This window comes from Pleurodeles waltl, chromosome 4_2 (assembly GCF_031143425.1).
Source record: "Pleurodeles waltl isolate 20211129_DDA chromosome 4_2, aPleWal1.hap1.20221129, whole genome shotgun sequence".
Taxonomy (NCBI): Eukaryota; Metazoa; Chordata; class Amphibia; order Caudata; family Salamandridae; genus Pleurodeles; species Pleurodeles waltl.
The window spans coordinates 665509611-665523729 of NC_090443.1; the positions used below are offsets into that span (position 1 = coordinate 665509611).

Genomic DNA, 14119 nt, shown 5'->3' on the forward strand with positions numbered 1-14119 from the left:
AGATTTGTGTAATTTTGGTCTGTTTGAGGTACTGCACAAATACTTTACGCATTCCCTCCAAGTCAAACCTGACAGCTGAGTGCCAAGGTATCAGAGGGTTGAGCACAGGTTAATTTGGGGTTTGCTTCTGACTTCACCGTGACCAGGGCCGGACTGGGAACCCAAAGCATCCCCGGCAAATATTGTCAGATCAGTGCCCATAGGGTGCATAGCGGCTGAGCCTGACCACTAGAATGGGGCTTGTGGGGGCTCCCCCAACAAACTCTGGGAACAAATAGCAAAAATGGTGTATTATACCACACATTTCTCATTATAGATTCAATTGTAGTCATTTTTAAAGCATAGTAAATGATGATTTTACAGTGCACCAGGATACAACCATCTTTATTGAGGCTCCTCAATGATTCTCTTACAATTCCCCTCTATCAGTGTCTCTCAACTGTCCATGGCCCCTCTCTCACATTCATTTGATTTATTTTATAGCACCTCTCTTACCAGTATAGGTTGTTGGAGCACTTGACATCCCACACACACCAAGACAATGAATCATACATGTGTAAACAGTATGTAGAAAGTGTTACATAAGACAAAAGGGGCTACAAGGTGCAGGATTCATCTCGCCCACACAGGTAAGCATTTTTTAATAGTGCTTGGTTCGGGAAAGCATAAATTCAGGATACAGCACCTAACACAATTGTTAGGGTTGACTTTACTAATAACAGTTTATTCCTACCCAAACAAACCATATTTTAGCAAAATTAGGAGTTAGCCATTTGCATGAAGCTCTTAGGTGACAGTTCATAGCTCACTGTGCTATATTATGATTGTAACATATGAACTGCAAAGTGACAAAAGGATCACTGTGACAAAAGCAGTATCCCACTGAGCATTCCACATAAAATACTGTTATATGATCTGCATAATCCCGCTGTGCTACCTTAGATGAGTCAAACCTCCAACTAGACAAAACCCAGATCTCTCTGCAGCAGGTACATTAACCACCAGAGTTATTTTGGCACTTTTATTGTTGCCTGAAAACTGTTGATATACAAGGAACTCTGCAGTGCTTTTAAAACTGCTGCACGGCTATAAAAACCCCCAGTAACAAAAGTAGCCCCCACCCATCTAGCCTCCTTGGGAAAAGCTTGATGCCTGGTACAGCAAGTCCGGCCTTGACCCTGACAAGGAATGTGGCTGCTGCACGAGTAGGGTTCCTCCCCACCATTTTCTAACAATAGTGGAATTCAGTGCATTAGTGCACAGGCACAGGTATGGATGGTCTTCTTGGAATTAGTTTTGTTATAATAGAAAGGCATTCCAAGATGGCTACCTGAGCATGCATTACTGTTCCGAGGTCACTGAAAGCCAGTTCCAACCTGTAAACCAGAAAATAAAGGGGCACATTTAAGAGCCCCTAGCTCTACCGGAGCGTCACTTTTTGTGGCGTTCCGGAGGTTCTAACCACTGCTCCTTATTTACCAGGAGGTGTAATGCCACTTTTTGTGGCATTAGGCCTCCTTGTATTTTTGGGCCCCTACGACAGAGTTTTCTGTATCAGAGGGGCATGCAATGGGTGTTGCTGTGGGAGTTACATCACAACACCCATTGTATTTGACACTGCCCCACATTTACGAGTAATCGTAAACCTGTGGCAGCACCAAAAACTAACGCCACTCCTCGCCGCCCCAGGGGTGGCGTTAGCGTGGCAAAACGAGGAGGAATGCTTTTATCCTCCTCATTTTTTGCTTTTTCCATGTGCGCTGCATTCTGCAGCACACATAGAAAGAGCAAAATGCCATGTGTGATTCTTTATGTGCAGGAAGGTGAACCTTCCTGCACATAAACATTCCAAAACGACATTTGCTATTTCTATGTGTGCTGCATCTTGCAGTACACATCGATGTGCCAAATTGCCATTATAGATAGCAGAATGGTGCAAGGATGCATGCATTGGCGCTGACAGCATAATTGAAGCCGGCACAGGGGGAAATACAGGGGTGCACTGTATTCCTCTAAATACAGCACATCCCTGTGTTTCAAAAGTGGTGCGGCGTGGCGCTGCAATTTTTGGCACAGCACCGCGCTGCGCCACTTTTGAATAAATCAGGGACAAAGTATGTGCAGGCCCATGTGCAAATCAAAAGAGGTGAGCGGACTAGGAGGGGTGTGCAACATTTTTGGAAAAGCAACTTTAAATAAATTCTGTTGTGATGTTTCATAAAATATAGAGCTTGCCTATAATGTTAGCATTTCCAAATGATGTTCTATTAGGAATATGTATACACACACATTAAAAAAAATAGGATAACACATGAATGAATAAAAAAATACATTTTAATTATTGTTACTTCATTTTGTTGTTCATACATTCATATGAATGTAGTATATTATGCATTATACAATATAGATTTACAGGTGTAATTTACAATTGTGTTTGATTCTATTTAAAATAAAGCAAATAACAATTTTGTTAGAGTCAGTAGATAACAATTGTAATGGAGTCATTTACATAGAAACTGTATGACTATTTGAATAGATGTAAAAGGATCACAAGGAACAGAATAAAGCATTGTCAACGTTTTGCAAAAATGTAAATGAAATACACACAGGTACGTTGCTCAAAGTTTACTAAAATGAAGGTATTCACATTTCGAAATTTAAACATTGTTCATACATCTATTATTAAACGTGCTATAAAGTTTACTTGTGAAGTGTGGGATGATGTGATGGAGAAAAAAATAAAAATACTCCTGATGCTTACAAAGTATAGCTTGAACTAAGAAATGCCTCTTTCAATTTCTTGTGCTCGTTCTTTCTTTTTTCTCTCTTTCTGTCGCTCATAATTGAATCCTCAATGCTCCGTAGGATATGATAGGTGGCCAGAATAACACTGGCATGTAGTTATTTAACATTCCGATCATAATTATTGTAACTAAACTAAAATTGTCTGCCGGCGCTACCAATAACTCAAGCAGAGAAGCTTGGAAAGGTATGTGTTGTATTGGCTAGTGCTTGAAATGAGCACAAGGCAAATGACGGCGCCATATCAGAAAGTACTAGCCCAGTACCCCTGCCGCCTTACAACTGAAGATGGTGGCTCTGTTCACAAGAGGGTGCCTGTATGGGGTTCTTGGACGAATAGACGTAGGGGTCAAAGAATTGGAGTCTTTGCTGCATGACAGTGACTATTTTGTGGGCCTGTTTTTTTAACGACATAACAATTGCACTAGCATCAGCAACATCGGGCCCAAAAAGTAGAGCTACATGCTGGCAACAGAAACCAGAAATATAAAATAGTACTGTTCCTGTAACCGGATCACAGAAGAAAACGATTGTACTTGTAAAAAACATGCTATGGGAACATTTTATCAAAGAATAAAATAAATACAATGTGTGCAGAAATTACTTTTCCTTTTATAGCATTTTTATAAACTGAAAACTGAACAAAGATTGTATGCACATGTTGCATGGAGTATCATTCGAAAAATATGATTTTAGTGATAAGACCATTAAGGGGATATAGCGTTTTTGGAAACGTAGGTTTGAATACACTTAACTTTGATGATTTAGCAAGAATTCACCGCATTACAGAAGTCACATTTTAATGGGGAATTTTTTAACTTGTGTACCCCACCATAAATCGCATTGCCAGATACTTACAATAATGATTCCTTATTTTTTAAACAACTAGAACGTTACAGTGTGTCACGCATTAATTCAAAGTAGGGGAGTTTTCATCTTCCTTTCTTGGCATCACCTATTGCTCCCCAGACATCAAAGACAAACTCGTCTGGGAATGCGAAGTCTCCAAGAGCTTCATCCAGAGCCACTGCAAACTCATCTGGGTTTTTCTTGTCTCTCCCGGCTTCTACCATTGTTGCAGCTGAAACAGTCCAACAAAACACACGTTGAGCAAGAAAGAACATCGTTTATATTCTCACATCCTCAAATGGCTTTAAAATGCTGTGTGTAAAGAAAATGGCTCTGAATTTCATGTATTTCCAGTATGAACTCCCCGCCTCAGGCCCTCTGTTAAGTGCAACTGAGTGAATGAATATTTTAGATTTAATTGCCCAATGAGTCTCCTCTTCAGACTTTTAGAATTCCATTACTGTGTTAACAAGTCCAACACAGTATTGCACTACAACAGCAGCAACTGTCTCGCCTTCCTCTTCAACCACTCTCTCACGTCGAGCTCAAATCCAGAATCCTTTAAATCTGTGTAAATGTTTATCAGAGAAAAAAATCCTAAAAAAACTGCCAATCCTTCTTCTACATTCAACTGCAGTCCATTACCCCACCGTTCTTTCTTTGTCAAAACCTGCGGGTGGCCTGCATTCAATCCGCTCACCAGGTATCTCTCCACCCATAAAATAATTATTCCCTTGGAATCTGGATTTCGTTAATTCCACTCAAGAGAGACTGCCCTCACCAGGACTGTCTCCATCAGCTATGCCCACCACTATCACTCTTTCTTTATGTTTATCCTCCTTGACCTATCCCTAGTGTCCATCAGTCACCAGGCCTCCATATCAGAAGCTCTCACCTCGCTATGCATTACCTGTATGGTAGCTATTTTATTTTTACAAACACTTTTAAGTGTCTCTTGTTGCTCATCACTTTCCCTGCTATCGCCTCACCGTCAACATTCCTTAAGGTACAGAACCTGGTGCTTTTTATGCATCACATCTCCCTTTACCTCTAAACAAAGACCTCTGCATGTGGTGTAGCCACCCAGAACTGGATGTCTATCCCCAACATATATAAAACTTCTTAAAGACCAGTCACATCTACTATCTAGCGTCCTCTGTACCAATAACCCTATGCATACCTGTTGAATTCCACACAAAATCCTATCACCTTACAACTGGTCAGAAACCTACGGTTACATTTACCTCTTTCAAATAATTAGAATGTTCAATTCTTGTCATTGGGATAGTTGCCAAAATCTAGCTGCATAATGTAAGCAAACTATGGACTCAATCTCTCTTATAACTGCCAGCTCACAGTAAACCATGCTAATGCCAGTGACATAACAAATCCCAAGCTTCCTCCAGTAAAGTACATGGAGGGGCCACATCCCTAGTCCACCACCTACCACTTTTGCTGAGGGCCCCCCCTGCAGCTCACCCACCACCCCGCAATGCAGGGACTGTGGGGGCTTATGTTACGCCACTGGCTAATGCTAGTGTTCAATGTTTCACCCTTTCCAATGCCAGATCTCATCTTGTTCTCTATGACCAGCCAAGCTAGACCTCCTGATTGCATCCCACCTATCTTGTGCACCTCAAGGTTCATATCTTGCGTACTACAATAACCTGTTCTCCACAATAAGTTTGCAAAAACATTTACACAGCACATCTTACAACACTCTACACATGGAATATCCTCTCCAGTTTCATCAGAGCTGTATCGTTGTTGTTGGAGTGTAAACATGCGCTCAGAGCTAAGATTCAAGATCCTCCATAGCTTGTGACTAGCCGCCGAAACCACGGGAATCCAAATATTTCATCTTCAGCATATTTTTTTACATTTGTTAACATACTGCAGCATCTGTGTGTGTTCCGCAACACACTACTCATTTGACTGCCACAGTAGCTACATGCAGCTATCACCTCTAAAAAAAATGGCACCTTTTTCACTATGGTCAGCACTTCTATGAGCAATCAGCAAAAAAAAAGTGCTGTAGGTCCAAAAACAAGTCACTGTCCTTCCTATTACCAAGCCTGGCATCCTAGACTAAATTACCACAAGCATTTAGATGGGAGACTCCCCAAGACATACGTCTCCTGGATTGAATCTTTCTGTTGATCTGCCTGACATACTGTGACTCTCTATGTGCCTTCCACTGAGTTTCTGGGGGCCAATGAAGTGTACTCTTGTGGTTGTTTGGGCACTGGAGGAAAGTGTGGAAACTTGCAAGAGCATTTCCTCCAGAGCTTCAGTGGGACTGCATGAAAAAGTATCTGACCAGCAGTTCCACAGCATCAGATTGATTCCTGCTTCGTCCCATGCAGAGATTGCTACACCTCCAAAAAACTGGCAGAGTCCCATTCTGCATTGGGACTTAGAATATTTCTGTTCAGAAAACCCCAAAATTCCAGCGTGCCAGCAGGATCAATGGGCTTCAGGTACCTGGCTTTTGGTTCCAAAGCGACGGTGATAGTTTCAGCGGTTTCCTGTGAGGCAGGATTTTTCAGCTCAAAAAGTGACACATTCCCATTCTGTTTCAGATCTTGAAAGAAATGGCAACATTTTTCTCCATGAAAGTAACAAAGTTCCTTTCTAAAGTGAGACTTACAAACGTTTTTGAACTTCTCTGTTGCCAGGCTTTCACGAAGACCAATCCACTTGGGTTATCTGATCACCTCCTCATTATGATCAGCCTCAAATTGTACGCAAGGCCTGCTGTACTCCAGCCATCGACTAGCATTGGTAGTATGCACTTTTGGAAAAAAATTCACCTAAAATTTTTACATTCATAATTTCAGGTCCTCTTATTGAATTGTTTTTGTTTTTGTATCATTTTGTTTTTTAAATGTGACTGTATTCTTCTGGATTTTGATTATTTAATGTTTTTACTTTATTAGTGTTTTGGCACTCCATAAATACTTCATACTTTGCCCTAAATAAGCCTGCCTGCTCTGCGCCACAGCTACAAGTGAGTTGAGTTCAGGTTAATTTAGCGACTGAGTATTCACCCTGATAAGAAATGTTTTTATTCCTTGCAGATGGCAGTCACCTATACCAAATAATAATCCAGTTTCTTACAATGCACATGATATGAACTTAACAACAAAAGTAATGGGCAAATAACCATATACAACTGTGAAGTTTTCATCAGCATTTAGGTGTAATGTTTCCACCACTGGGACATTCAAGGTTGAATCTGGAAGAGGTAGCAGGTAGTTTTAATCTTTTTTCTAACTTTCCACATTAGGTGTTAGTCTGGATTTCTTTGGAAAAAAAATCTGGATCTACAAAGTGTTCCTACAAGGGTTTATGGAATTCTTCTATGCTTTTTGAGAATTAGACTTTCGAGAAGAAGAGTTTCGGAGATCTCCATAGATGGTTAATTTTTATTCAAAGTAAATCCATGTCCTAAACGAGAAGCCTACTAAACATTCTTCTTCCCTTCAAATGAAGGAAGAGTCACATTACTGTTTTGAACTCAAGAGGTCTACTTTAAGGCCTGGGATTTCCTCTTTTGAACATATGATTACTCCCACACATTTCTCTCTATGGCATAAATCGCAGGGGCACTCAGGTTCTTGGCTCCCCATTGTATGTATCTAATCGGAAATCAGCTGCAAGGGAATAGCCAGAAAAAAAGAATATTCCCCCACTTTTAACTAAACCTCTGATGACACGGAGTGAGCAAAGAAAGTAAGTCCAACCCTTCCTATTATTGTTCCCTTCACCCTGGTTCCCCCTTATTTACTCATGTGTCCATCCATCTTACCAAACTTCCACCCATTCATCATCCCTTTATTGTTTCATCCTCCCACCCATCCTTTTATTATTTTAACCATCCATTGAGATTCCACTAATCCATCTGTTCATATATTTGTCAATCCTTTTATGCATGAATCACCTTTTTTCCTTTCCACTTTTACATTTTTCCATCGATTTATCCATCTATCCAATGACTAGTCCCTTCACACATAGATCTACCCATCCTTTACCTCTTCCAATCATTCATAATTTTACTCTTCTGTCTATCTTTGCGCCCTCCTATCCACTCCTCCTTCAACCCTTTCCTCCATCCTTTCACCAACTGATCCTTTCACCCTTCTGTCCATCATTTCATACTTTGAACCATCCATTCTAGACTCTCTCCTTTTCTTTTTTCTTTCATGCGCCATTTCTTTCACTTTTATCTTTCCTTCCATATTTCCTTCGTTCCTTTCATTACTTTCACCCTTTATCCTTCTACTTTTCCTGTTGTCCAGTTTCTAAAAATTACAATTGTTTCTTTTCACACGCTTTTTTTCTCTGTCAACTTTCTCTCTTCAACACTGGTTTCTGCCCTCTCGGCCCTCTCTGTGTTTTCTTTGTTTGCTTCATTCCTTTTTCTCTCTCATTCACTGAGCTTGGCTTACATAGCAGCGCTGACCCAGACTATTAGCACTGCTGTGCTATTTCCTTCAAACATTTATGAGCTTTTGTCTGCAGGCCTGCAGGGGCAATGTAAAACCAATCAAACTACCCCCAAAAGAGGAGGTTAGCGATGCGAATGATCAGCTCTATTAGTATTTGGCTGTTTCATTATCACACACACGAGCTCTCATTACTGGAATCTAGGAATTTCTGTGGAAAAAGAGGTTTCCATCCAAATCAAGATTCCGAGATGCAATGGAATATGACACACTCTATGATTTGTGCAGGTATATTTCACCCAGTAAACGTTAGCAGCATATGCCCACAGAAAGTGGCCCACGGTGCAAGAAAAATACAGCAACTCGCCATCCATGAGGGGAAATCTCATTATCGTTTGAAAATGCTGCCTTATGGATTTACCAGCCCCTGTAGTTTTACTAATTAAGGGAGCAGATTTACTAGTGCAAATTGCCCGCAGTAGTTGTGATGGAGACCAGGGAAGGCAAGCTTTTTGTCATTTTGGAGTACATACATTAATTAAATGGGATTTGTGCGAACGCGGCGTCTCATTATAATGCCTTTAGTAACTGTTGCGTCGCTTTTTCTTCCTATTAGAAGGCTTTCCACTGGCACTCACCGTCAACTCTCTTAATAGTGTAAAAAGGTAGCCAGGCACCATCTTCTGTGAAATGACCCTACATTTACACAGCAGTTTGTTACCTTTGCCTCGTTGACACCTTTTATCAATTTTGCCCTTACAGATTTGCGATTTTTACTTTCATGATAAATCAAAGGGAACTTATTAAAAGATTATTTGAAAGACGGGCAAACTGAAATTTGAAGTCCGATTTATGTGTTCTAGAAATGCATTTCATGTTTTCACAAAAAACAGTTCGACAATTCATATTAGCAAATGAAATCTACTGAAGGAGATGGAGCATCATTACACCATCAAGATCTATTATTGGCCACACCACTTTATTAATCATTTAGGGCAGGATTTACGTCAAATCAATGAATAATGGAAAATCAATGACCGACTAACATTGTAAAATCGTTTTAAACTACTAAACTCAACAGAACTTGCATCACCACAGAGCTCTTTTGTGCTGTTGAAATATACATTGCTGCTGTTACATTTAGCCAAAAACTCGGGATAAAATATTTAAAGTAAGAAATCCCTAAAGGAGAATCAATTTACGTATTGCTGGACCAGCTTAAGTGCTGCTTGTCTCCTCAGTAGACAGAAAGACAGAGTTTAATTTGTGTTAGTATTTTCTGGTGCTCGGCGCCAGCACTGATTTCTCTACACTGGCACTTACTCCTGATAATCCAGAGATTTTTTACAATTTCAATATATATGTACATCAAAATAAACATAGCCTGTACAGTCTGTTCTAACAGCTTTAGCGACATGGAATAATCCAAATGGGGGCAGTGCTGGCAGATTGCACAAGCTGCATTTCGTGTGCCTTGCAATACCTTGAGACCTGCGACTTAGTTTTTTCACAGATTAACCACTGGAGAAAGATAGCAGATTTCAGGTTGTAAAACTTTAAAAAGACTTCGTTTTAGAGCAGAACTTGTGGAGAACCTCTCAGATAGACGTTAGGAGAGAAACTAAAGACAGGCTGCCTCATTAACAGAGAATACTATCTGCAGTAAATTAGCACTTCTAAAATCCTATTTCATCAACATGTTCTATTGCAAACCAGGAATGATCCAATTATTATAAGGACGCCTTCATACAAAGGGTAACGGACTATGCAGGACAAGTGTCAATATATGTTGATCCACCTATTCAAAATCCACTGAAGCAACAACGCCAATACAAGTGAAATGACTTGTAGATGTCATAAAGTGGAACACTTGTTAATGTAGATGATTCAGCTCATGTAGCTATCCCATCACCTAACAACATAGTACTCCCAGGTGTCCTAGCTAGAATATGCTAACTGTTTGTCATCTCCCACTTCCCCAACTGTATCGAAACAAGCTTTGAGTCAGCTGTCACTCAACATTATAGACTACAGCTGAGCAAAAGCACATTACACATGCACCCTAAAGGCATAATACCCAGGAAAATTGAAAGCCCAATATTGAGATTACTTCCATTCTCAGAAGATAGGCTTTCTTCCAGGTAGCTGATACACTTGCCCATTTGTTTTTAGGATCATCTGGAAAATACATCCTACATCCTCATTACACTGCCTGGCAACATGTAAAACCAGCAGAACAACCTGTCTTTGAATGATCTATTTTGCATACTCTCACCAAACCCATCGTGTTTCTCTTCACTTTAACTACTTGTATGTGTTCAGAGATAGGCATTCTTGTTCACTCACACTGACCTATTTCATCATCTTGGAAACATCATGGCATAATATATGGCTATTCTGGATGTTAAGTTGTGGTATTCGGTTATATTATTTTATGAGGAACTCACTTTATTTGGGACTCCTCACTAATCTATTCAGCAACTTCAGGTAGTGCAGAAGGGTGCTGCACATCTGCTTATTCAATATTCTAGTGTGTCTACATCTTCCTTGCTAACTGAGCTCCATCGGCTTCCGCGGAAAATATGTATTACCTTTAAGGCCATTTGATTCGTTCATTGGGCCTCCTATGGTATGGGTCCATCTATCAATGCCATAAACTTAAGAACTACATTCCTGGTCGATGCTTGTTATCTTCCTCTAAAAACACTTTTCAGTTCTAAAGATCCACAGGTCCCGAGTTGGAGGTTGTTCCTTCTCTCACTTGGGACCAAGTCCCTGGAATGACCTCTCTCCCTCTCTAGGTTTTCTAGAAAAAAATAAAAACACATTTGATTTAATAGTCATTACAGTCTGTCTTTTTCTTGGTTCTCTTCTTGCTTTTCAAACTCTTTCTCTTTCTGATATTAGTGCTGAAGGACACTCTTTTGGGTAATTCGGCACTTTAAAAACCCCATCAGTTAATACAATGCCATGTCCATGTTCAGGTCCATGGGCATGTCATGTCTAAGGTCATTTCTATGTTGGTGTCCAAGTCCATGGTCGTGTTCTGTGCTGTCATGTTATGTCATAGGAAAATTAAAAGGGTACACTAACAGCACAACGGTCTCTGGCCTCTATAATTGATTAAAAAAAAATAGGCAGTTCCACCAATGCTAACAGTTGTGAAAAAAGTTACATTTTAATTATTGTCTTCCTAGAATGTAAATGGTTGTGAATCCTTTTCAGGTTAGCAGGCAAAATATTCTAGAGAGAGAGTGCCACCTCAACGAGTTCTGCAAAATCTTGGGGCATTCAAAAGTTGAAGCTTAGTAGACTAACAAGATCTAACCGTACTGTAGTCAGTAACTGAAAAACCTTGTCATATTCAAATATGTGAATGAGGCAAAGCTCTTTAATGGAAATATGGTTATGAATATTGAGCAAGGGTAGAGATTTTTGAATGCAGGCAGAGTAAATTATTTGAATGCATTTGTAACAATCCGAGCTGCTTGGGTTTGGATTGCCTGGAGGTGTCCAATAATTGATCTTTTGATGCTAAGTTACAGGCTTTAGCAGTAACCAAGACAGAAACCAAAAAGAATGGTCACAGACAGCCATCTACTTTCTGCAGTAAAGAAAGGGAGCATCGGATGGAGCCTTTTCACATGAAGAATGCAGGATGGCACATTTCAGCTATCAGGACATCAATCTGGAGCATACTAGGGCCCACATTATAGTATTGGCGGTAAGTGCCGCCTACCGCCGTGGCGACAACCGCTAAAAGTCCTTTGCGGTGGCTAACATCCATCCGCCATAATATGACCACAGCCAGATTTCCATCACAAGAAGGGCGGAAATACAGTTGTGGCCATGCCAGCGGATGGTGTTAAGGGGGCGCTGCTACCACCAGCAATGCCACACCAGTAGACCGCCACCAGACGTATTTAGACAAATAATACGGCCTGGCGGTGTTCTGCTGGCGGGCACTGCAGGCGGTAGCAGCGCCCCGTCCCGTCCCCTGCCAGAAGACCCCCTGGATGCAGGTAAGTCGGGTGCCTCCCCTGGATGCAGGGGAGGCAGGTGGGGGGTGTTGTGTGGGTGTGTTGGGGTGTGTGCTTGAATGTGTGAATGTGTGCATGAATGTGAATGAGTGAGTAGTGTTGTTTGCGTGTGTGTGTGCATGCCTGAGAATGCACGAATGAATGGAAATGTGAATGCGTGTCTGCGTGTCAGTTTGAATGTGTGTACGGATGTGTGCGTGAATGAATAGACGAATGTGTGTATGAATGCATGTGTGCCTGTGTGAGTGAGTGTGTGAATGCGTGGTGTGTGCCTGTGAGTGTGCATGTTTTGGGGGGAGGGTAGGACGTGGGGTGTGGATGGAGGGGGGTGGTGGGTGGGTGCTGTCTGGGGTGTGTTGGGGGGTGGGTGGGTCTCCTACCAGTGATAGGGAAGGGATTCTCTGTCACCGGTAGGGCCTACTTCCATGGTTTCCGTGGCGTTACGAATGCCACGAAAACCATAGCGGTAGGCAGGGTCACAATGCTGCCAGCGGGACAGTAGTGGCCACCGGGTTGGAGAGTGTCATTTCCGGCCCAGCGGCTGCTACCTCCATGGCGGTCGGTGTGGTACATTGGCGCATTGGCTTCAGCCATCCCATCAATGTCATAATGTATGTACCCCATACCCCCGTAGGACAACACAGCTTTCCGTCCCTGGGACACTTCTCACCCATGCTTTCTCCGTCTCGTATCTCAAGGCGACCCAATTGATACCGCCTACTGAGGGAACACGGACCCAGTTCCACCCTCAACCCCTACTACCCCACACCCTTAGTGGTTATATATAATGTATGTACTGCCAGTCCGTTGGCGGTACTACCGCCACATTAACACCGACCGCCGGGGTCATATTGACCCCCTTTGTATTTTCACTCAAGGCTTTTGATTGCCTTCATTGGAGAAGGACAGATACTAACATTGGTTTGCCATAGCCTGAGAGAATCAAAACAGTAACTGAGTAACATCTGTACAGTCTACATTGAGTTTGAGCTAGTGTAGAACTTTTTATAATGTGCAATTTTGAGTGACAAAATATTTGTGCAAATTAATAATTTTGATTGATGCATAGGGCAGCATCTGATGAGCTAATGGTGTTGCACTTGAAACAACCTAATTATATTGTTGAGAAGTGTGATTTTTAATGTAGCATAGTTATGCTACACTTTTGTGCATATGAGAAATTGGGTTGTTGATTTACTGGGGTGTGAGCTATAGTCAAGCAACAGCCACAATCCCTAGCAGTGTGAACAACAAAAAGTCACAAAATTAACCTGTGCTAATCCCTGAGTAGTTTGGTACAAAAGTCAGTCAGGCTTAGAAGCAATGTGTAAAGGTATTCATGCAGAACACAAACAGTAATAAAGTGAAAACACAACACAATAAAAATCCCAAACCAATTTAGAAAATCAGAGTACATTTTATTACAATATTTGACACCAGAACAACAAAAAATACAATCAGTAGAATTGGAGTTATTTATTTTTAAAGTTTTTGTGAAATCTAGAGCCTAAAAGATCAAAGTGCCAACCACACAAGACTGGGTCAAAGATGAGAGTTAAGGCCTACAGCGATGGACCGTGGTTCAGATACAAGAAGTGGATTGGGTTTGGTTGTTTTCTGACTTAGAAAAATCCTTGAGGAAAAATGTCTCAGAAGGTGAAGTTCAGTGGCACAAGGATGCAGAAGGTGTCTGGGGAAGGAGTTTCATCATAGAATGGCCTTGGGTCAAAGTGGCAATGAAGATTTCTATGTTCGGGCTTAGTCACTGAAATGGAAGTCCAACAAGTCCATTGGGATGAAGCAGAGGGCTGTAGCCACAGACAATTCCATGAGGTCGCATGTGCCTTTGGAGAAGGGCCTCTAAAACAGATTTGTTGCTGTGGAGAACATAGCTGGAGAAGCCGCAAAGTAAATTTGATGGTGATGCACCTCAGGCAGATAGGCAAGCAGGTTGGTCCCGGTCTCTTCCTGTTTTTCAGA

General features: G+C 41.4%; 1 protein-coding gene across 1 annotated transcript in view; it reads right to left on the reverse strand.

The window, feature by feature from the left end:
* Nucleotides 1-2348: 2348 nt before the first annotated feature.
* Nucleotides 2349-14119, reverse strand: part of GIPC2 (GIPC PDZ domain containing family member 2) — a 611603-nt gene continuing 599832 nt past the window's right edge. Inside the window, exon 6 of the mRNA XM_069232224.1 lies at nucleotides 2349-3883. Coding sequence (XP_069088325.1) covers nucleotides 3735-3883 — 149 coding nt within the window. The 3' untranslated portion in view covers nucleotides 2349-3734. The remainder of the gene's footprint in view (nucleotides 3884-14119) is intronic.